Genomic DNA, 22,607 nt, shown 5'->3' with positions numbered 1-22,607 from the left:
AGTCAGTCTCACTGCAACAGAAACATTAACAAATTAACCACTCTGGGTTTATTCCGACAACCCTACTCAATACTGTTTATAGACTCCCTACAGTGCAGGAGGGGGCCATTTGGGCCACTGAGGAGGCGGCCATTTGGCCCATCGAGTCTGCATTGACAACAATCCCACACTGGCCAAATCCTGATACCCCACGTATTTACCCTACTAGTCCCCAACACCAAGAGACAATTTAGCATGGCCAATCAATCTCACTCGCACATTTTTGGACTGTGGGAAGAAACCGGAGCACCTGGAGGAAACCCACACAGTCTTGGGGAGAATGTGCAGCTTCACACAGACAGTGATGCAAGGCCAGAATTGAACTTGGTTCCCTGGTGCTATAAGGCAACAGTGCTAACCATTGTGCCACCCATTGATCAATCCTTGGATATTACAACACCAAGGCATTTAATGTGTATAACTCAGGTTGCATTAAAAATATTAACTAATTAAACTTCAGTCCTACTCTATTGCGACAGCCTCAGTGAACACAAACCAGCTGTTTTTGTGAACAGCGTCTTGAGTCCCAGCGAAAAATGTGTTTATAAAGTCCATAAAGTAGACTGACAAACTCCCACAGAAAATAAACACATTAGAAGATGTCAGGCAGTGAAAATTAGCAAATTACTGATCACTGCTTTGTTTCACATCTTAATGGACTGAGTCCATTAAAAAAACCCAGAAAAAAATATCTGGCTTGTAGTGAACATTTTTCTGGTTCCAATTAAAGCTATCAGAAGCAACCAAAGAATTAGGAAGTTACAGTTACGTGGGTAACTGGAAAAATAATAGAATTGATCATTAGGAACAAGGCTGAGGGGTACTTATATAAAAATCATCTAGTAAAAGTCACAGTCATAAAAGGCCCTTCGGACCACTATGTCCGCACCTGTCAAATACAAGCACTTAACTATTCTAATCCCATTTTCGAGCACTTGGCCCATAGCCTTGTTATCGCAAGTGCTCATCCTAAATACTTCTGAAATGTTGTAAGAGTCTCTGCCTCCAACATCCTTTTTTTTAGGCAGTGAAAAGCTTTTCCTCACATCCCTTCTAAACTTGCTGCCCCTTCCCTTAAATCTACGCCGCCAAAAGGAAAGGTTTCTTCCTGTCTACTGATGTCCCTCAGAATTTTATACATCTCAGTCATGGCCCCCTCAGATTCTCTGCTCCAAGCAAAACAACCCCAGTCTACCCAATCCCTCTTCATAACTAAAACTCTCCAGCTCAGGTAACATGATGGCAAATCTCTTTTGCACCCTTTCCAGTGCCAACATTTTGGAAGTGGCAGATTCTCTCTGACCAAAAGCATTGACTTGTTTGAGGCACTAACATCCTCAAAGGACACAAGAGAGTCTTCATAAAATGGGGACAGCACAGAAGGAGGCCATCTGGCACAAGGTGTCTGTGCCTGGCCTTGATTAAATCTGCCTCCACCAGACAGTATTTTTCAGATCCGTAACAGTTACTGTGTAATTTTCTCCCTCATTTCGCTCCTGGAGATTGCCACTACGTAGGGAGACGGTCCAATGAACAGTAGTGATTTCCCAGGAGACTCAAGAAAAGGGCAGGGGTCCGAGGGGAGAGGAGGGCAGTTGTTCCTTTTTAGGCACTCTGTGGTGCCTGGAAGGAATCTGGCCACTGAGGCTTATATCAATCGCTGGGCTACCCCTGGCCCCATGTACCTATTTTCAAGGCCACTGGCCATTGATATGGTGTCATCCTCCACGTGCACTTGGCTGCTACTAACAAAGCGCAACTGAGTCCCACTGCCTGCAGAATTGGCATTAGCCCCTGGTTTTGTGGCCCTGGTACTGGGGCTCCTGCAGCCTACAATTTCTGGTGATTAAAAAAAAATCTCAGTCAAAGAACTATCAATGCAATGAAGTGATAATGCTTCAACAACACAATGGGCGGGATTTTATGGCCTTGCTCGAGCAAGACCGGAAATTCTCGCCTGAGGTCAATGGACATTTCTGTCGTTTGGCCCTCGCCCACTCCAATTCTGTGGTGGGCGAGGCAGTAGAATTCCAGCGAACTTGTGACTGATTTGTAATTGCAGAATTCTGTCCTTTCAAGGATAACCTGCAACATACTTCAGACCAATAAACTGTGCTGATAACCCTGCACAACTAAATCCAAGTCTAGAAAGGGTAATGCTGCCAGTGTCTGCCGAAAGTATACAGATAAAACATTTCCTTCCTACCTGGAAGAGTGGGGAGGAATCCATTCGAAAACCATCAGAACCAGGCTGTCTGGAAAGGGAAACTGCTTCAGAATCATCTATTGCAAGTCTAGCATTGAATGCCACATTTCCAAAGTATGGATCTTGTGTCTCAGGCTGAGCCTTATCCTGTTCAAAAAGTAAAAGACCTATTATTGGAATTACACGTTACTTAAAAAAAACTACTTAAGTTTCATTTGAGGAGGTTCGTTATTTTAGATTAAAAATAACCAATGAATTGAATATAATTCTTTCTAGCAATAAGAAGCTGATTGGCATGCTTAAATGAACTTTTTCTTCTTCAACATTTCATTCATCAATCTTCCCCTCATACCCCCCATAAAAATCATAATTGTTCTCTACTAAAGCCATGGATGATGATTATCATTATTATTTCAAACCATCTATTAAAATAACTGACGTACCAGGATTTTGAACCTGTATAAGAGAGAAGGTGAATCAGCCAGACAGCCATATTCATTATTTATTGGGTTGTACTTGGGTACATAGCCATCAGCGCCTGTACACAGAAACACCTTCTCAATACTACAGTGGAAGGAGTCTCCCAGGTTCTGCACAGGATCAACCATCACTCGCCCATAGACAACTGATCCTGCAAGGAAAATACATTCCAATTAGAAATTTCTTGAGGCTTTGTGTCACGTTACCAAACTGTTGCCCTTCCCTCCCTTTCCCCAGTTTTTTTTTTACTATTTCATGTCTTTAAACGTCTTGTGACTTTTCCTGGGACAGAAAGCATGCAATCTATTTCCAGGCCACTATCACTCTAAAGCAGCAACTAACGGTTAGGAAACTCTGTTGCCATATGCTCTAACCTTCCCTCGCTTCATAAGGGCACAGCAACTTGTTTCAACAGGGTGTGTACCCCCGGATAACCTGACTGAGACAGGAAACATAATACACCAGCAAACATGGAAAACAAACCCACAATCCATGAGAGAAAATGATGGAAAACCTCAGCAGGTCGGGTAGCATCTGTAAGGAGAGAAAAGAACTGATGTTTCGAGTCCAGATGACCCTTTGTCAAAACTAAAAGACATAGAAAGTGGGAGATATTTATATTGTAGGGTGAGGGAATGAAAGGGGAAAGGCTAAGAGGGCGAATTCACAAAAACAAAGGGAAAGGCTAAGAGGTTAGGCTAAGGCTAGTTAGGCTGCACTTGGAATATAGTGTTCAATTCTGGTCGCCACACTGCCAGAAGGATGTGGAGGATTTGGAAAGGGTACAGAAAAGATTCACCAGGAAGTTGCCTGGTATGGGGGGCATTAGCTATGAGAAGCAGTTGGAGAAACTTTGTTCTCACTGGAATGACGGAGGTTGAGGGGCGACCTGATAGAAGTCTCCAAGATTATGAGGGCATGGACAGAGTGGATAGTCAGAAGCTTTTTCCTAGGGTAGAAGAGTCAATTACTAGGGGGCATAGGTTTAAGGTGCGAGGGGCAAAGTTTAAAGGAGACGTACAAGGCAAGTCTTTTACATAGAGGGTGGTGGGTGCCTGGAACTCGCTGCCAGTGGAAGCAGATACGATAGTGACTTTTAAGATGTATCTTGACAAATACATGAATAGGATGGAATGGACGGATATGGTCAGGCAGCATGGTCAGTGCAGGCTTGGAGGGCCGAAGGGCCTGTTCCTGTGCTGTAATTTTCTTTGTTCTTTAAGTGCTAATCCACAAAAACCACAACCCATGAGGTCACAGACTCCACAGATTATAAAACACATCCCAAAACCCGAGTCTGTGCCTTGTCAGGTAAACTGTCTGAAATGTTTCCAACTGAATATTCATTCTAAACACCCTTGTCATTGTCGGGATATTCAACATGAAAATGGCGCAAGTTATTTTATATAGCAAAATCTGGATTTGTGTCACCGAGTTTCTTCAAAATAATACACTTCCTGGCAGATCCCACTCTCTTAAATATTTGTCCCAAAAAATTCCTTGTGATGTGATCCTGGCAGTTGTACTGAGATTGGGCTTGTTAAAGCACTTTTCATTGTGACTTCACTGAAGTTTGAGGGGTCTCAAGTTGCAGGGCAGCCAGGTTGTATAGGACAGATGGGCACTAGTGCCACTGTATGCCCATCTCCAATGTCCAACCACTCCTTTTAGTCAGAAAACCTGGTGCTTGCTAGTCACGTGGTGGGGGGTATGGGAATGTGTAGGGGAAGAAGGATTGCTGAAGGCCTCTCTCCTCCATTCATCCCATTAAGAAATGCTTCCTCCAATCTGCCATCAGATTAAAGAGTAACAAATCCTTTGGAGTCCATGCTGTTTTGGCAGGTGAGGAATGGGCAGGAGCAATGCATGGACCATTTCTAATGGGAGAAATGTGTGAATATTTGGGGGCCACATGGTATTCAAGGGGAGTATTGTGCCATATCATAAATGAACTGGGGCAGCAGGAACTTCCAGCATAAGAGTACCCAGCTCCACCCAATCTTCAGTGCAGTGCCATCTTCCTTGGCAGGAGTAAGTGCAAGTCCAGAAAATCCTGGAAGTTGCAAAAACCTGAGTGCCTGCCATTTTCTGGTGGTTTTCCCGTAGGGTTATGGTAGAACTCCCACTGCTGTTCAGGACCCTTTTAGGACTTTCATTGCCCATGATTGTCGGATTTATGATTTGTTTTCTTTCCTTTCAGGATCAATTGGAATGAATCTAGATAAGGCAAAATAATCACAGTCACCGGCTGGGCAGTATGGCCTGTCCCATGGTGTAACTTCTATTTTTGCAGCAAACCCTTCCAAATGATCACAGGGGTAGAGAAAATAGTGAACAGTTGAGAAAAGTTATATCTGCATGAGTAGTTCAAATTGAACTCTGACCGTAGGGCATAGGTTAAACTGGTGAAGACAAACTCAGAATTGATAACACAAAGTTCTTCAAAAACACTCAACCCATGGAATGGTTTCGGGTGGTAGAATCATTAACCCTAGTACCATTTAGAAAACTGGTTAATTTAGATGGTCTTTCTTGTCTTTAATTATCTGAATTTTCTCACACAATTGGTCAGGGTGGTGCTGGAGATTGCTATGCTTTTATACTTAAATCAAATATGGAGTCTGACACATGTCTTTTCCTGCTCAGTTTTATGTATTATGTCTCACTGCAAGGCAAAACAATGTTCACAATCAGCCTAGCTTTATTATAGCAATAGGGCAATAAATGGTTCAACTTCAGTACCTTCTGTGAAAGCGACATCACTGCCTTCTCCGAATCCCATTGAGCCGTCAGACAACCAGAGAGCTTTTTTATTTAGCAGGAACATTTGAGTATTCAGGCTGAACTCAGCAGCAACAGGATCACTCACCTGGAAGGAGCAGATAGAAGTAATAAATCAAAACTTAATATGTGATTATGGTGAAGACAAGAATACAAACTTCTCAAGAATGTGGTAACACTTTGACCCATGTAGAACAAAGAACAAAAACAGCCCGGGAAACAGGCCCTTCGGCCCAACGAGCCCGCGCCGCTATCTTAACACTACTAGTCCCCCCTCCACCCATGACCCTTATCTAATGTTTTATGGCCATCCACATTGAGGGAAACTAATTTAGGGACAATTTATTACTGCCAATCAGCCTAAGAGCACATCTTTGGGGTGTGGGAGGAAACCGGAGCACCCGGAGAAAACCCACACAAGCACGGGAAGAATGTGCAAACTCCCACAGACACCAGCCCAAATCCATGTGTCTGCACAGCAATCAGTGATAGTCACTGAGCTGTCGTCTTGCCCAGTATCTGATCCAGTTTAAGCACACACTAACGACATGAAGCACTAGGCCAATCTCGAACAACCTAGAGCAGCCCAAGTACGACCCATCGTGTGTATGCCTCTCGTTGGGCACAAGGCGGACCGACTTAAAACCTGTGAATGAAAAAAAAATTATTGTACCATATCCAATTACCTTACCAGGGACGCCCCAATGCTAATGACCCTTATTTAAAACAATCTCCTATATCCACCCATCTCCAACCCACTCACGTGCCTGTCTAAGTTACTCTTAAACAACTCTAGCGTGTTTGCCTCCACCAACTTACTTGGCAGAGCATTCCATACCCCCACTACCCTCTGTGTGAAAAACCTCCCTCTAACATCTGTGTTATACCTCTCCCCCCTCACCGTAAGCCCATGGCCCCTTTTCCTGTGTGTCTCTATCATAGGAAATAGCTTACCTCTGTTTACTCTACCTATACCCTTCATAATCTTACATACCTCTATTAGATCCCCCCTCAGTCGCCGTCTTTCAAGGGAAAAGAGCCTCAATTTATTCAATCTTTCCTCATACTCCAGTCCTTCCATACCAGGCAACATCCTGGTAAACCTCCTCTGCACTCTCTCCAGAGTCTCCACGTCCTTCCGGTAGTAAGGCAACCAGAACTGGACGCAGTACTCCAAATGCGGCCTAACCAACGTTCTGTATAACTGCAACATTAGACTCCAGTTCTTATATTCTATACCCCTTCCTATACAGGCTAACATACCATAGGCTTTCTTCACCACACTCTCCACTTGCACTGCCACCTTCAAAGACTTGTGCACTTGCACCCCCAGGTCTCGCTGCGATTCCAAGCTCCTTATGGGCTTACCCTTTATCATATAACTCCCCCCTACATTATTCCGGCTAAAATGCATCACCTCACATTTATCCGGATTAAACTCCATTTGCCATGTATCTGCCCTATATACCAGCCTATCAATATCCCGTTGTATTGCCAGACACTGCTCCTCACTGCCCGCCAATCCAGCCATCTTGGTGTCATCAGCAAATCTGCTGATCACACCACCTACTTCCTCTTCCAAATCATTTATATACAGTACAAAGAGAAGAGGTCCCAGTACTGAGCCCTGCGGCACATGACTAGTGACAGACCTCCAGCTAGAAAAGGACCCCTCCACTACTACTCTCTGACTCCTCTTTGCAAGCCAGTTCTCTACCTATCTAGATATCTGGCTACATATCCCATGAGCTTTAATCTTCTCTACCAACCTACCATGAGGGACTTTGTCAAACACCTTACTGAAACCCATATAGATGACATCAACGGCTCGTCCTTTGTTGACCGTTTTTGTCACCTCCTCAAAAAATTCTACCAGATACGTAAGGCAAGACTTCCCCTTTACAAAGCCACGCTGCGTATCCTTAATCAGATCGCAACGCTCTAAGTGAGCTTACATCCTATCCCTAAGAATCCTCTCCATCAACTTGCCTACCACTGACGTTAAACTCACCGGCCTATAGTTACCCGGGTTATCCCTCCTACCCTTTTTAAACAACAGTACCACGTTTGCTATCCTCCAGTCCTCTGGGACCTCACCTGTGTCCAAAGAAGAGACAAAGATTTGCGCCAGAGGCCCAGCAATCTCATCTCTCGCCTCCCTAAGCAGCCTAGGATAAATGCCATCGGGCCCCGGAGATTTATCGGCTTTAACGCTACCTAAAAGCCCAAATACTTCTTCCCTCGTAATCGATAGATCTTTCAATTGGTCTACTGCTCCCTCGATGACCGTACCAGACATCAAGCCCCTCTCCTTCGTGAATACCGACGCGAAGTATTCATTCAGGATCTCCCCCATTCCCTCAGCCTCTAAGCACAATTCCCCTTGCCTGTCCCTGAGAGGACCGATTTTACCCCTAGCCACCCTTTTGCTCCTAAGATAGGAGTAAGACGCCTTTGGATTCTCCTTAATCCTACCTGCCAAAGCCATCTCATGCCCCCTTTTTGCTCTCCTAACTCCCCTTTTGAGATCCCTCCTACTCTCTCTGTATTCCTCCAAGGCTCTCTCCCTTTCCAGCTGCTTAGATCTGATGTACGCCTCTCGTTTCTTCCTAACCAGGCCTTCTATATCTTTAGTAATCCACGGCTCTCTAATCCTACCTTTCCCATCCTTCCTCCTAACCGGCACATGCCTTTCCTGCACCCATTGCAGTTTTCCCTTGAAAGACTCCCACATGCCTAACGTGGTCTTGCCTTCCAACAGCCTATCCCCAGTCTGTATCCCTAAGCTCCTGCCTAATCCGGCTGTATCTAGCCTTTCCCCAACTGATGCCAGCTGTTCTCAATCACAAGCATATCTGCCACTGAATCTACCATTTGTCACTTGCCAGCCAGCCCCAGGATGTTGCACCACATGAAAAACAGGCATGGTCCCTCTTAGTGTTCAACAACTTGACTTGATTGAAGCATGTAAGATCCTGAACAGTACTGACAAGGTGGATGTGTGGTAAGTCCAGAAATAGGAGACACGATTTTAAAATGAAGACAGTTGAAGTTCAAGGCAGTGGCTCACCACCACCTTCTCAATGGCAATTAGAATAGGCAATAAATGTTGGCCTTGTCAACGTTGCTCATATCTCATAAAAGAATAGAATAAAAAATGTATCTATCCAGTGTGTTTAGAATAGCAAGACAACTCAAAGTGCTTTGTAGGAACATTATCAGATAAAATTTGACATTTAAGTCATACAAGCTGTTAAAATAGGAAAATAAAATACTGTAGATGGAGTTCTGAAATAAAAGCAGAAGCGCTGGAGAAACTCAGAGAGAAACAGGGTCCGGTATAACTCTTCTTCAGAACTCTTTCTCCATAGATGCTGCCAGACCAGCTGAGTTTTTCCACCATCTCCAGTTTTTTTATTTGAAAAGGCAAATTTTAGTCCTTCTTATGGCCTCAAACACATAACTTAAAAAGCACCTGATAAATATTTTTGTTAAGCATCCTGCAGTTTAAAGATGAAACTACATTATTACTCCAAAACTGATTTCAGCTACAATTGATGGGAGAAGACCATCAGAGATTTTCACAGGTTTAAATGAATACTGCCTATATCCAGCAGCTGCTTTAGCCAAGGCCCGCCAACATGTGACAATGTGGGTTTTGGCAAAATTGTTCCCTTAACTGCAGTGCTGCTGTTTTCATCACACTATAATCTCATTCATTGTACAACTGAGAATGGGTGGGTCTGGGAGGAAAGCAAAATCAAGTGAGGAGAGCTTCTAATTATCAGGTACCTGTTGAAATCGGATGTCAAGGTCAAAAGTTATTGGCTCCCTTGGATTGCACACAATTGGAATGGTATACTCCTGGCTTGGAGCAGAGACACAAGGAATTAACTTCACAGTGTACGTTCCTGAATAATCACGGACCTAAAAGAAACAACAGATTAATTGTGACCATTGAAAAACAATATCATATTAGGAACTTAATCCTATATCTATAAATATTTACATCAATTCTAATTACGATATCTTCTGAGTTTTTTGACTTGTTAGTTACCTTCCTATAGTCTTAAGTCTTTTTTCTAAAAAATCAAGAGCTCCATGGCTAATGATAAATAGAAACAGGACCCTTTTTAGAAGATATTCAGCAAAATAATCTTTCAAACATTGACTTATTTTATGCGGAAAGATTAAAAAAATTGCATTTAGATAGCTCATTAGCTCATCACCCTTGAGATGATGAGATAAAATCATCTCAAAACATCTCAGGCACAATTAATTTTTATTGAAATATTGCAACTGTTGCTACAAGGCAGGTATAATAGCCATTTTGTTCACAGACGTTTCACCAAGACAAGAGGTCCGGTTAATCTAGTCAGGTGGTAGTGATTGAAGGAGAGTTAGGACATGGAGAAAAACGCCCTGCTCTAAATAATGCCAGGGATCTTTAATTTCTATGTGGGTCACTTACAGGAAACTAGAGTTTCAGTTCAATATTTCATCTGAAGGACAGCACCTTCTACCAATGCAGTGTTCAGAGCTATGCAGTGAAAACTCAAATAATGCACTTAATTGTGTGAAGCGCCAGATTCAACACGACCTTCTCCCCAGCTAAAAAGTCAGGATGAAGGGATGTGATGGAACCATATGTGGGGAACACTGGCTGTCCCACAGCTTAGCATAAATTGGCCTTCAATTAACTGTTAATCGGCTGGGGACAGGACTTCGCCCCTTCTAGCAGCTAACTGCTGACAGTTCTCCAGCACTTCAGGTAAGAGGCACTAAATCCTGGGTTTGGGTAGGTGTATGGAGGACTGGCCAGTGCCAAGGTGGCAGGTCCTGGTGAGGGGAAGGCAATGTGTGGAATTTGAGGGGCCATTGGCAGAGTGGGGGGTGGAGAAGGGCAAGCTGGGAAGTGGGAGTTAAAATCCTGCAATGGAGATGGGGAGATTGGTCTTCACAGGGGTCCATTAAGGAGGGACTCCTTCTGTGCATCATCCCACATAGGTAAACCTGTGGGTTAGGCACTTGGAATGGGTTTCTCTTGCTTCAGGCAACACTCAGAGTGCTCATAATATTCAAGTCCTGAAAAATGTCCCAGCTGTCCTTAGGATGAGGTAGGATTGCCCACAACTGCTTTACATGAACTAAATGTACAAACTAGCCATGACACATCATAAGTTTTACTGACCATGATTTTTTTCTGACTGCATATGGAATGATTTGGGTGAACCTTGGCAGCAGAGTTGAGAGCAAGGTTCTATGTAGGGTCTTGCTGTAGAGACCTGCTTCCAGTAGCACATCAATTGTAGAACCAGTAATTAAACAAAGCCCTGTCATTTATATACAACAACATGCATTTATACAGTGCCTTTTAAAGCAATGTGCCAAGCTTCACTGCAGCATTGTCAAACAAAATTTGATTCTGGGCCACGCAAGGAAATATGAAGGCAAATGACTGAAAGCTTGGTCAAAGAAGTGAGTTTTAAGGAACGCCTTAAAGGAGGGATGAGAGGTGGCGAGGTTTGAGATGGACTCCTCGAGCTTAGGGCCTAGGCGATTGAAAGCTTGGCATCAATGGTGGAGCATTTAAAATTGGGAATGTGCAAGGTTGGAGGAGCAGTGCGAAGAAGGTTCAGAAGGTTGTAGAGCTGAGTAGATAACTGAGATTAGGGAGTTATGGGGTGAAGTTATGATTTGAAAGCAACATGAAGAATTTTAAAATCAAAGTATTGCTGCTCCAGGAGCCAACGCAGGTCAGCAGAGCACAGGCTAAATATCTGCAAATCACATGTGAGTTAGGACACCAGCTGCAGAGTTTTGAGTGAGTTCAGGTTTTTGGTGGAAGCAAGATGGGAGGGCAGCCAGAACAGCAGAATAGTTATGCCTAGAGGTAGCAAAGGCAAATTATTCTTAGCAATCCTGATCTACATCTAATCCCAACTTGAGCGTGAACTGGTTCATCAGCAATTAGTCTTTACTTATAAAACTTACAGCAAAATCTGAGATGAAGCTCCACTGTTGCTCAGGATGATTGTACGTTGGCTCACTCCGCACTATGCTGAGAGTAAAGGTCAATCCTGGGTGATCGGCTGACATAACCATGGAGCTAAGAGATGATGCTGGGAAGGACAGATTATTTTAGGGCATCTTCAAAACACTGTACTGCAAACAGTAAATTAGATACACGTTTGCTATTAACATATTTCTCAAGGACATCTTCCTTTCTCAAAAGAATAAGCCAGCTCCTGCTCCCCAGGGTTTCGGTAATTTTTTTTTCCAGTAAAGAAGCTCATCCGTACAAACCAGGACATTTCCAGATATTACCCCTGCTCTGAGTGAATTAGTTGATCTACCTTGGAAACATTGAAGTCACCGAATAATTACAGTGCAGGAGAGATCATTCAGTCCATCAAATCTGCTCTAGCTCTCAAGAAGAACAATCTAGCTAGTTCCATTTTCTAGCTCTTCCTATATCGCCATATATTTTCCCTTCAGGTTTGATCAAATTCTCTTTTGAAAGCCCCAATTTGAACCTGCCTCCTCTGGCAGTATATTCCAGATTAATCACTCGCTGTGTAATAATGCAACGTGTTGTTTTTGACTTGTTGGCCAATCACCTCAAGTTCTTGACCATTCTGCCAATGGGAACAGTTTCTCTCTAGTTACTTTGTTTAGACCTCTCATGATATTGATCCCCGAGGTACAGAGTCAGAAAACATCAATTCAGATTTTGACACCTCACTGTAATTCAATGATCACCTGTTAGAAAGTGTTTAGGAATGAAGATTGGGGGGGAGGGGCGGGGGGGGGGGGGGTGCGGGTGAGGTGAAATGAAACTAATGACAGAATAATACAACCCAAAAGGAGGTCATCCAGCCCATCAAATCTGCACGACTCTCTCTAAGAGCAATCCCATTAGTCCACCTCCTCTCTTCTTTCTCCATATCCCTGCAATTCTTTCTCATTCAATATTTTATCCAATTCTCTTTTGAAGGCAAATTGAATTTGTATCCACTGCTCTATCAGATAGTGAATTCCAAATCTCAGTCATGTGAAAAAAGGAAGAAGTGGTTGTCTTCAGGAGGGAAGAACAAAATTAGAAGAAAAATGAAGTTCGCACTCACCAGGATGCATCATAACAAAGAGGCCGCGGAATCGTGCATCGGTACGGAAGTTCACAACCAGACGACCTTCACTGTTGATCCGCATGCTAGTTGGGTACAGGGCACCTGTTGGCAGACATCAGGCACATTTATAAATTTAAGTAAAAAAATGTCAGAAACAGGGAACACTAATAAGGAGAACTGACAGCTAAAAACTGCTGTAATGGCATCTGAGGTATAAGATGTGCTGACATTAAGATGAAAACAGCTAATAAAAATACAACAGTATGAACCCACCCCAGCACTTCAGGTAAACAGATTGCTGTCATTTGACTAAAATTTTTCTCTCACTGTACAAGGCCTTGCTGTCAGTAGGATCTTGCAAAATTTACCTATAATTGTGAAATGAAATTCCGATGAGGAGTTTTTCTGATAAAAACCTTCCCCCACCAAACTGAATGTGCTGATATTAACAACTGGAAATGGTGGAACAATCTCTGGAAATTACCAACCCTGCAATTCTGCTTCTGGTGGGCTGCCAATTCCATCCCTCCACAAGATGGCAGTGTCGTACACAAAAGTCAAACGAAGCTCTGACTGCAGATCAAAGTGCTGCCAGCCACCAACACCCACTGGGGAATGGAAAACGTAGGAGACGTAGAGAGGGACTCGCAGAGTCACATAGGACTGTACAAGGTTCAAAACCTGATGAGACAGGAAGAAAAGCCAAGAAAATATTTTAACACAACCAGCTATTGTCAAATATAACTTTTAAATGTGTCACTAAAACCCAAAAGCTGGGACAATGCTGGTTTAAGAATAATGACTTTACTGCAGAATTTACAATAATTCACATATATGTACAACTTACCAATGTTCAAATGGTTAACTCTTTGCAATATTAGTTTATTGCAGTTGATAGGTTTGCACTATTGGATAATATGCGATTTTGTCAAAGTGAATCTACATTGAATCATGCAAATCCTTTCTCAATTACTTCTTGCAAAGTCCAGACAACATTGTTAGCTGGTCAGTTGTAGAAAGGTGGTAGGAATTTTTTTAAACCACAAAGGTGCTTTCTTTAAAATATTAACTCATCTGACTATTTCTCATTATGAAAATATGATTTACAATTACCAAGACTGTATTTAGTCCTTTGTTGTAGTGCAGTGAACATGCAAAATGAATTACTCCAGGGTTAATTAGAAGGGACAAGTCGGTAGATATCTGGTTGGAGAACGTTGTAGGTGGATGACAGACAGAATGATACATATTCTGTCTGTCATCCACCTATATGTTGAAATATTTTCGACATTTTTAAGACTGGCATACAAAGCATAATGATCTTTCCCAGTCATGTACATTCCATGTTCAAAGGAACTGAAGCCCCAACTTAACTGCTTTATCTGGATAATAAAGATTACACGGTGCTAATTTGGTTCAGTCTTGCGGAACAGAAGCTCCTACCCTGTTCATCTGCCACTTTACATCTCGGAGAAATGCCACTTAGTAAAAGACCAGACCTGTCCCCAAATACTTCTGCTTTCTATCTCTATTTTTGACAAGTGTCTGCACAGCTTTGAACACCACAATCGTGTGTAGGTGATGGACTAGTGGTATTATCGATAGACTATTAATCCAGAAATTTAGCTAACTTTTTGGCGATCTGGGTTAGAATCCCACCATGGCAGATGGTGGAATTTAAATTCAATAACAAAAATACCTGGAATTAAAATCTACTGATGACCACAAGACTATTATCAATTTTCAGAAAGACCCATCTCACTAATGTCCGTTAGGAAAGGAAATCTACCATCCTTACCTGGTCTGGCCTACATGTGACTCCAGAGCCATAGCAATGTCGTGGACTCTCAACTGCCCTCTGAAATAGCTTAGCAAGCCATTCAGTTTAAAGGGCAACTAAGGATGGGCAATAAATGCTGGTCAGCCAGCGATGCCCAGGTCCCACAAATGAATTTAAAAAATCCAGGTATTACTTCATGTTACTTAGAGTGAAACTGGACAACTCTAAAATGAGAGACGTTGCAGTGTCACAACAAAATAAAAAGTAGCTTTTCTGATTTGCAGGCACAAATTCTTTAATCAGAGTTTCACAAGCAGGATTACTGATTAGCTTTGAGACATGGCCCCAAGTTCTGAATAACCTTCAAGCAACAGGCATCTGACAAGGATACAGTCGACATTCTACAACTAGTATGTACTCAAGCTTTAGAAAAACAAGCATTCATTGTTACTACAATTATCAGGAATATACAGGAATCCAAATTACCAGTCATGAACAGTGACTCAGTCTAACTTAGAGCTTTAATCATGAGTTATAGAATATAGGAGGCAGAGCCAGAACTAGAAATCAAATGACAGGTAGGTTAAAATTCAACTTCCCATGTACACTGCTATCTACGGCAGTGATTCTGTGCTTTGACAATTGATTTCCAGTTATTTAAGAATATAAGAACATAAGAAATAGGAGCAGGAGTAGGCCATCTAGCCCTTCGAGCCTGCCCCGCCATTCAATTAGATCATGGCTGATCTGTCGTGGCTCAGTTCCACTTTCCCGCCCTCTCCCCATAACCCTTAATCCCCTCTCTCATCAAGAACCCATCAACCCGCTTCTTAAAAATATTTAGCGAGGCAGCCTCCACCACTTCAACGGGCAGAGAATTCCAGAGATTCACCACCCTTTGAGTGAAGAAGTTCCTCCTCAACTCCGTTCTAAACCGCCTCCCCTTTATCTTGAGGCTGTGCCCCCTAGTCCTACTGTCTTTTTTGAGCGGGAAGAGTCTCTCCACCTCTATCCTAACCATCCCATTCATCATCTTATACGTCTCAATGAGATCTCCCCTCATTCTTCTAAACTCTAACGAGTACAAGCCTAGTTTATTCAGCCTCTCCTCATAGCTCAATCCCCTCAACTCCGGTATCAGCCTAGTAAACCTCCTCTGCACTCCCTCCAGGGCCAAAATATCCTTGTGCAGGTGCGGCGCCCAAAACTGCACACAGTACTCCAGCTGCGGCCTCACCAATGCCCTATACAGCTGCAGCAAGACCTCCCTACTTTTATATTCAATCCCCCTCGCTATGAAGGACAGCATCCCATTCGCCTTCCTGACCACCTGCTGCACCTGCAAGCTGGGTTTTTGCGACTCGTGCACAAGGACCCCGAGGTCCCTCTGCACCGTCGCCTGCTGCAGTTTTTCGCCACGTAATAGTCCTTCCTACCATTCTTCCTACCAAAGTGGACCACCTCACACTTGCCAACATTAAATTCCATTTGCCATTTCCTGGCTCATTCGCCCAGCCTATCTAGATCCTTCTGCAGACTCTCCACACCCTCCGCACAATTTGCCTTTCCCCCAATTTGGTGTCCACTGGTAATGTATCACAGCTGACGGACACTTTAGTTCAGAGATGTGGGACATCACTTTGGGAAAACTATTTCAACTCCAAAGCAAATAATTCCTCCTGAAATATGCTGACAAACTCTTTGAAAGTCTAAAACCCTTTGACTGACCAATCATTGGCATTAAATGCCAATTCAGACTTTTAGATTGTGATAGAAATATTTCAATAATAATTAGAGTTATCTCTAACTCATCAATGTGCCAGGTCATTTTCTCATTCTGAACTACTTAGCAGAGTAGCACTTGGCCTTGAATAAGAACTCCAAATCATCACACAGCTTAATAAACTTCAAATATCAAGCAATGCACTTGTTAGCACTTTTAGATCAGGTAGAACAATTCATGCCCAGAAGAGATCCTGTCAGTTTTAATTTTCCACCTTGGATTTTGTGAAAATGAAATGGTACAATGCTGTTGGCTACTTAGACTCAACTGCATAAGAACACAAGAACTAAGAGCAGGAGTAGGCCATCTGGCCCCTCGAGCCTGCTCCGCCATTCAATAAGATCATGGCTGATCTTTTTGTGGATTCAGTTCCACTTACTCGCCCACTCACCATAATCCTTAATTCCTTTACTGTTCAAAAATTTATCCATCTTGCCTTAAAAACATTCAATGAGGTAACCTCAACTTCTTCACTGGGCAGGAAATTCCACAGATTCACAACCCTTTGTGTGAAGAATTTCCTCCTCAGCTCAGTCCTAAATCTGCTTCCCCTTATTTTGAAGCTATGCCCCCTAGTTCTAGTTTCACCTGCCAGTGGAAACAACTTCCCTGCTTCTATCTTATCCATTCCCTTCATAATCTTATATGTTTCTATAAGATCTCCCCTCATTCTTCTGATTTCCAAGGACTTTAGCCCCGGTCTACTCAAATCTCTCCTCATAACCCAACTCTCTCAACTCCGGAATGAACCTAGTTAATCTCCTCTGCGCCCCCTCCAGTGTCAGTATATCCTTTCTCAAGTAAGGAGACCAAAACTGTTCACAGTACTCCAGGTGTGGCCTTTCCACTGCAACTTAATCTTGCTGTTTTTAAACTCCAACCCTCTAGCAATGAAGGACAATGTTCCATTTGCTTCTTAATTACCTGCTGCATCTGCAAACCAATACCTTGAGATTCCTTGCACAAGGACATCCAGGTCCGTCTGCACAGCAGCATGCATCTTTTCTGATGGTTGTGCCTGCACTTCCCTTTGATTAGGTTCTTTAGCAGTGCAAGGGAAGATCAGGGAAAACTTACTATTTGGGGCACTGCTCTCTGCTGGAACACAGTTAGAATTAAACTTCTTTAATATAGAGTCATTGCAGCATAGTAGAGACCTTTTAGCACATTGCCCATCTGAACAGAACCAACGAGGAGAACTCAACCAGTAATGATTCCCAGCAAATAATTATGCCATGGGTCACAGACAACAATGGTGGATCGGAATGTGAGAGTTGCTACAACTGGCATCAATCTTGGTAAAACTGCAATAGGAGCACCATGTACAAATGTCCACAACGTACCCAGGAGGGGAAAGTATTAAAACTTGTGGCAAACTTTTGTGTACCTTAAAAATGGAACTCCTGTTTGTCCAAGTAATTTCCAAGTTTTACTGTATATTTTCTTCTGGATGTTCTGTGCTTCCTAACTGGACAGAGATGGTTGGGTACAAATGAAAGGCAATAAGCTGAGGGATATGGAAAGTGAATGGCTAAACATTCAATGTTTATGTGCCTCTAGGTGGTTTTATATACTATATTACACTTTTCTTCTTTGTTGGCCATTACCCCAAAAATCTGAAATCAACTACAGATGCCCTGAAACTATTTTAATAACTTATTTGGAGAAGCGTTGGTGGAAGGGAGTGTTAGAGGAGTCTTCCCAAAAAGTAAAGAATACTTTGATCATTGCTTTATTTCACTAAAGTTCAAGTACTGTACATAAAACAACACAGTAAAAGACAAAGGTTGGCAAACCATTACGCCAAACTTAAGAGAAAATGTCTTTATTTACAGAGTTCTGAACTGCACGATCATTCCCTTATCGACAACAATAAATAACAGTAGGCAAAAGAACAGCAGACATCAAAGAAAAGCGCCAAGGAGACGCATGGTTTGTTTTAAGATCTAGCCCTGCACACCACGGCAACAAAAGCAGAGAGATAATGCATTTCCATTTCTGACAAGAAGCTGTAGTTATCTGAAGGCTGTTCTTTAACAGGGTGGCTGAGGCCCTTTGATTCCTGCTCCTGATAAAAATGAGACTGCTGTGACTGCCACTGTTCAACAAATGATCTCAGCCCTTGTGCTTACAACTGGATAAATAAAAAGCTGCTTTGTCAGTGCTGGCCAAAATAACACAGATTATTGTTTCATTTACACATCTCTTGCACTTGAAATATTCAGAGACTGTCAAACTATCAAAATTAAATGTTCTCCCTTTTTATGTTGCGTTTTCTACCTCTCTCACTTAATGCTTCCTCCCAACACGCTCCTTTAGTGATCCTGTATGTAGTTCTTGGTAGCCCAGAACTTGAGTATTGCTGAAAAAAAAATATGTGTTATCAAAGATTTTTGTCTTGCACTCATCAGGACGCTTCACAAGAATACCAAATTGTAAAGGGGACAACAATTTAAACTGCATAAGAAGTGAATACTGATTGGTCAGCAAGTGGACTCTGATTGGTAGAGGTGTTGCCATGGAGAATGCACCAGTAACTGACAGTTAACTTTACATAAATTCAAACCAGGAGGTTGACTCTAGTTGGTCAAGGCATTGCCCTAGGAAATGAACCAGGGAATGGGTATTCCCCAAGACTTTGTATTGTTGAAAAGGCTTTATTGTGTGTACATGCTCCTTTCGTTCTTTTCTTGTTGTTTCCTGATGAGTCCAAGACATAAAGCTTCAACAACATTTTTCTTTTCTTCTGCAATGCTTCTGCATATATGAATTAATTGATATCTCCAATCCCTTTTGGAGGAGGAAGGTAGGAAAGAGATAGTGGAACTGGCCTCCTTGTTTAACTCAAGGTCATTAATGAAACTCTACGCCATTGCTTATTGGAAATTATGGCCAAGTTTAGCTGTCATGCCTGCTTTGTTCCACAAGTGATCATATGGAGGTAAAATGACTGTAAAAAAACAAATCTTCCAGTCAAGGACATTGATACCACTACTGAGGTACATGGATTTGTGCTAGAATCATGTGAACCACTGCTAACGAAATGGGTTACAGAAGAATGACTACCAGCCAGAAGCAACTGTGTATTTTGTTCAACTTGGGCAATGTTAATGAAATGATAGCAATAGATGTTGCTTTGGAAATACAAATTCTGGCATTTTTTAAAAGAAATGCAACCAAACCTTTTTGTAAATAACAATAAACTGGAAGGAGGCGTTTTTAGGGAAAAGTACCGAAGGAAGGTGGCGGATATTCAAGGAATGTTTGTCTGGAGCTCTGCATGACAACGTTCCGATGAGACAAGGGGGTTTTGATAGGTCGCGGGAACCGTGGTGCACGAAGGCTGTGGTGAACCTAGTCAGGAGGAAAAGGAAGGTGTACAAAAGGTTCAGGGAGCTAGGAGATGTTAAGGATCTTGAGGAGTATAAGGATTGTAGAAAGGAGCTTAAAAGGGAAATTAGGAGAGCCAGAAGGGGTCATGAGAAGACCTTGGCGGGTAAGATTAAGGAGAATCCCAAGGCCTTCTATAAATGTGAAAAGTAAAAGGATGAGAAGAGAAGGGATAGGACCTATAAAAGGTGAAGGGGGAAAGGTCTGTGTGGAGCCAGAAGAAATGGCAGAGGTGCTTAATGAGTACTTTGCCTCAGTATTCACAGTGGAAACTGATCTGGGAGATTTTGCTACGGATTTGCAGCAGATGGAAAAGATTGAGTATGTGGATATTAAGGAGGAGGATGTGTTAGAACTTTTGAATTCTATCAAGATAGATAAGTCGCCAGGACCAGATGGGATGTACCCCAGGATACTGTGGGCGGTGAGGGAAGTGATTGCAGAGCCCCTGGCGATGATCTTTGTGTTGTCAATGGAGACGGGAGAGGTTCCGGAAGATTGGAGGATTGCGGATGTGGTTCCTATTTTCAAGAAAGGGAAGAGATAGCCCGGGAAATTACCGACCGGTGAGTCTGACCTCAGTGGTTGGTAAGCTGATGGAGAGGCTTCTGAGGGACAAGATTTACGAGCATTTGGAGAGGTTTGACATGATCAGAAATAGTCAGCATGGTTTTGTCAAGGGCAGGTCGTGCCTTACGAGCCTAGTTGAGTTCTTCGAAAATGTGACTGAACACATTGACGAAGGAAGTGCAGTGGACGTGGTGTACATGGACTTCAGCAAGGCGTTTGATAAGGTCCCCCATGCAAGACTTCTTGGGAAGGTGAGAGGGCATGGGATCCAAGGGGCTTTGGCCCTGTGGATCCAGAACTGGCTTGCCTGCAGAAGGCAGAGAGTGGTTGTGGATGGGTCTTCTTCTGCATGGAGGTCAGTCACCAGTGGAATGCTCCAGGGATCTGTTCTAGGACCCTTGCTGTTTGTCATTTTCATAAATGACCTAGATGAGGAAGTGGAGGGATGGGTTAGTAAGTTCGCTGATGACACGAAGGTCGGTGGTGTTGTGGATGGTCTGGAAGGATGTCAAAAGTTGCAGCAGGGCATAAATAGGATGCAGGACTGGGCGGAGAAGTGGCAGATGGACTTCAACGCGGATAAATGTGTAGTCGTCCATTTTGGCAGAACCAATGGGATGAACGAGTACACTATCAAGGGCAGGAGTCTTAGTAGTGTTGAAGAGCAGAAGAATCTTGGGGTCCGGGTCCACAGGACTCTCAAATCGGCCTCGCAGGTGGAGGATGTGGTCAAAAAGGCGTATGGTGTACTGGCCTTCATTAATTGAGGGATTGAGTTTAGGAATCGGGAGGTAATGCTGCAACTTTGTAAGACCCTTGTCAGGCCTCACTTGGAGTACTGTGCGCAGTTCTGGTCGCCTCACTATAGGAAGGACGTAGAAGCTATTGAAAGGGTACAGAGGAGATTTACAAGGATGTTGCCTGGACTGGGAGGCATGCCTTATGAAGTTAGGTTGAGGGAGCTGGGACTCTTTTCCCTGGAGAGACGAAGGTTGAGAGGCGACCTGATAGAAGTTTATAAAACGTTGAGAGGAATAGATAGGGTGGATTCTCAGAGGCTATTTCCCCGGGTTGAAATGGTCGCTACGAGAGGACACAGATTTAAGGTGCGGGGAGGCAAGTACAGAAGTGATGTTAGGGGTAAGTTTTTCACTCAGAGGGTGGTGAGTGAATGGAATTGGCTGCCGTCAGTGGTGGTGGAGGCGAACTCGCTGGGGTCTTTTAAAAGACTTCTGAATGAGTATATGGGATTTAATGGGATTGGGGGTTATAGATAGGTCTATGGATTGGTAGGTGTTAATGTGAACGGCGCAACTCATGGGCCGAAGGGCCTGTTTGTGCTGTAGTGTTCTATGTTCTATCTTGTTAAGATTCACAAAATGCCTGATAGAAATATGGATGTTTTGTTGTTGCAGGTGATATGTGACCATTGTAGACCTGATGGCCACATTCTGTCACTGATATTCCCCTACATTTTAATACTGACTGCAACCTACACTAATATTCAAATAAAACTGATCAGAAAACGCAGGCTAAAATGTTAGATTGAATCATAAAGAAAGAACTGACTCCATTTTGTTGAATTATATGATTATTTAAAAAAAGATAATGTAGTATATACTCGTGAGGTAACAATAGAGTGAAGTAAAATAATAGCCTTCATTGTTTAGGGTATTGTGCATCTGTATGCTGTGCTTTGGAATAAGCAAGCTGTCTTGGAAGGCAGCAATGGAGGTAGGGTGGAGAGAAACCGCAAAAATAAAAATCAGATGCTTAGTCAACCAGGGCTGTTCTGGCACTTCTCCTGTACATGAAGGAGGGCAGAGTATAGAACCTCTTACCCAGGAAATCCTAAGTAGGAAGTTCAGGAAGAAGAAAATTAATTCAAAAATAAGGTTGGGATCAAGAATAAACTAAAATTCATAGGAGAGCATTCATCACAACATATATGAAACCGACAAGGCAAATTCTTACAAGAAGAGAGGGCAAGATACAGTTTTATGGCAAAGAATTCTAAACAAGAGACAATCTTGGATCTCAACCATGCTCAAGACATGTGGGCTTTACAAAGAACTGACAAACAAAAGGATCCAAGCTCTGCCTGTCTATGCATGGCCCAACCTTCCGCATGGTGTTGTTACAGTAAAACATCATCCCCATGTAGCAAGGCTTTGTTCATCATCTAAAGGAGAACAGTAAAGTCATGAGGCATTAATCAGACACCCACACAGTGCAGAAGAGGAGAGACCTGGCAGTATTTACGAACAACTTATTCTACTCCTACAACAAACTACGTATTTCTCCTCAGCCAATTCAAATGAGTAACAAGATTAAAAAAAGGGTGTCTGGATTTCACTAGTATACAAAGTGATAAATTTAAAAAACATCCAAAAATGCTCAAATAATGATTCACTGCAGCTCCCAGGCAAGATCTATTTACTGGTTAAA

At 42.8% G+C, this 22,607-nt stretch overlaps 1 protein-coding gene across 1 annotated transcript in view; it reads right to left on the bottom strand.

The window, feature by feature from the left end:
- Positions 1-22,607, bottom strand: part of LOC145349123 (FRAS1-related extracellular matrix protein 2-like) — a 222,162-nt gene that overhangs the window by 6,177 nt on the left and 193,378 nt on the right. Inside the window, exons 17-23 of the mRNA XM_080197492.1 lie at positions 13,125-13,317; positions 12,634-12,738; positions 11,501-11,628; positions 9,299-9,433; positions 5,468-5,594; positions 2,689-2,876; positions 2,246-2,392 (exon numbers count right to left, since the gene is read on the bottom strand). Coding sequence (XP_080053618.1) covers positions 2,246-2,392; positions 2,689-2,876; positions 5,468-5,594; positions 9,299-9,433; positions 11,501-11,628; positions 12,634-12,738; positions 13,125-13,317 — 1,023 coding nt within the window. The remainder of the gene's footprint in view (positions 1-2,245; positions 2,393-2,688; positions 2,877-5,467; positions 5,595-9,298; positions 9,434-11,500; positions 11,629-12,633; positions 12,739-13,124; positions 13,318-22,607) is intronic.

This window comes from Carcharhinus amblyrhynchos, chromosome 10, assembly GCF_965287045.1.
Source record: "Carcharhinus amblyrhynchos chromosome 10, sCarAmb.v2.hapA, whole genome shotgun sequence".
In the NCBI taxonomy this organism is placed as follows: Eukaryota; Metazoa; Chordata; class Chondrichthyes; order Carcharhiniformes; family Carcharhinidae; genus Carcharhinus; species Carcharhinus amblyrhynchos.
Note: the sequence above shows the minus strand (reverse complement) of the source record. Positions and strands in the feature narration are given on the sequence as shown.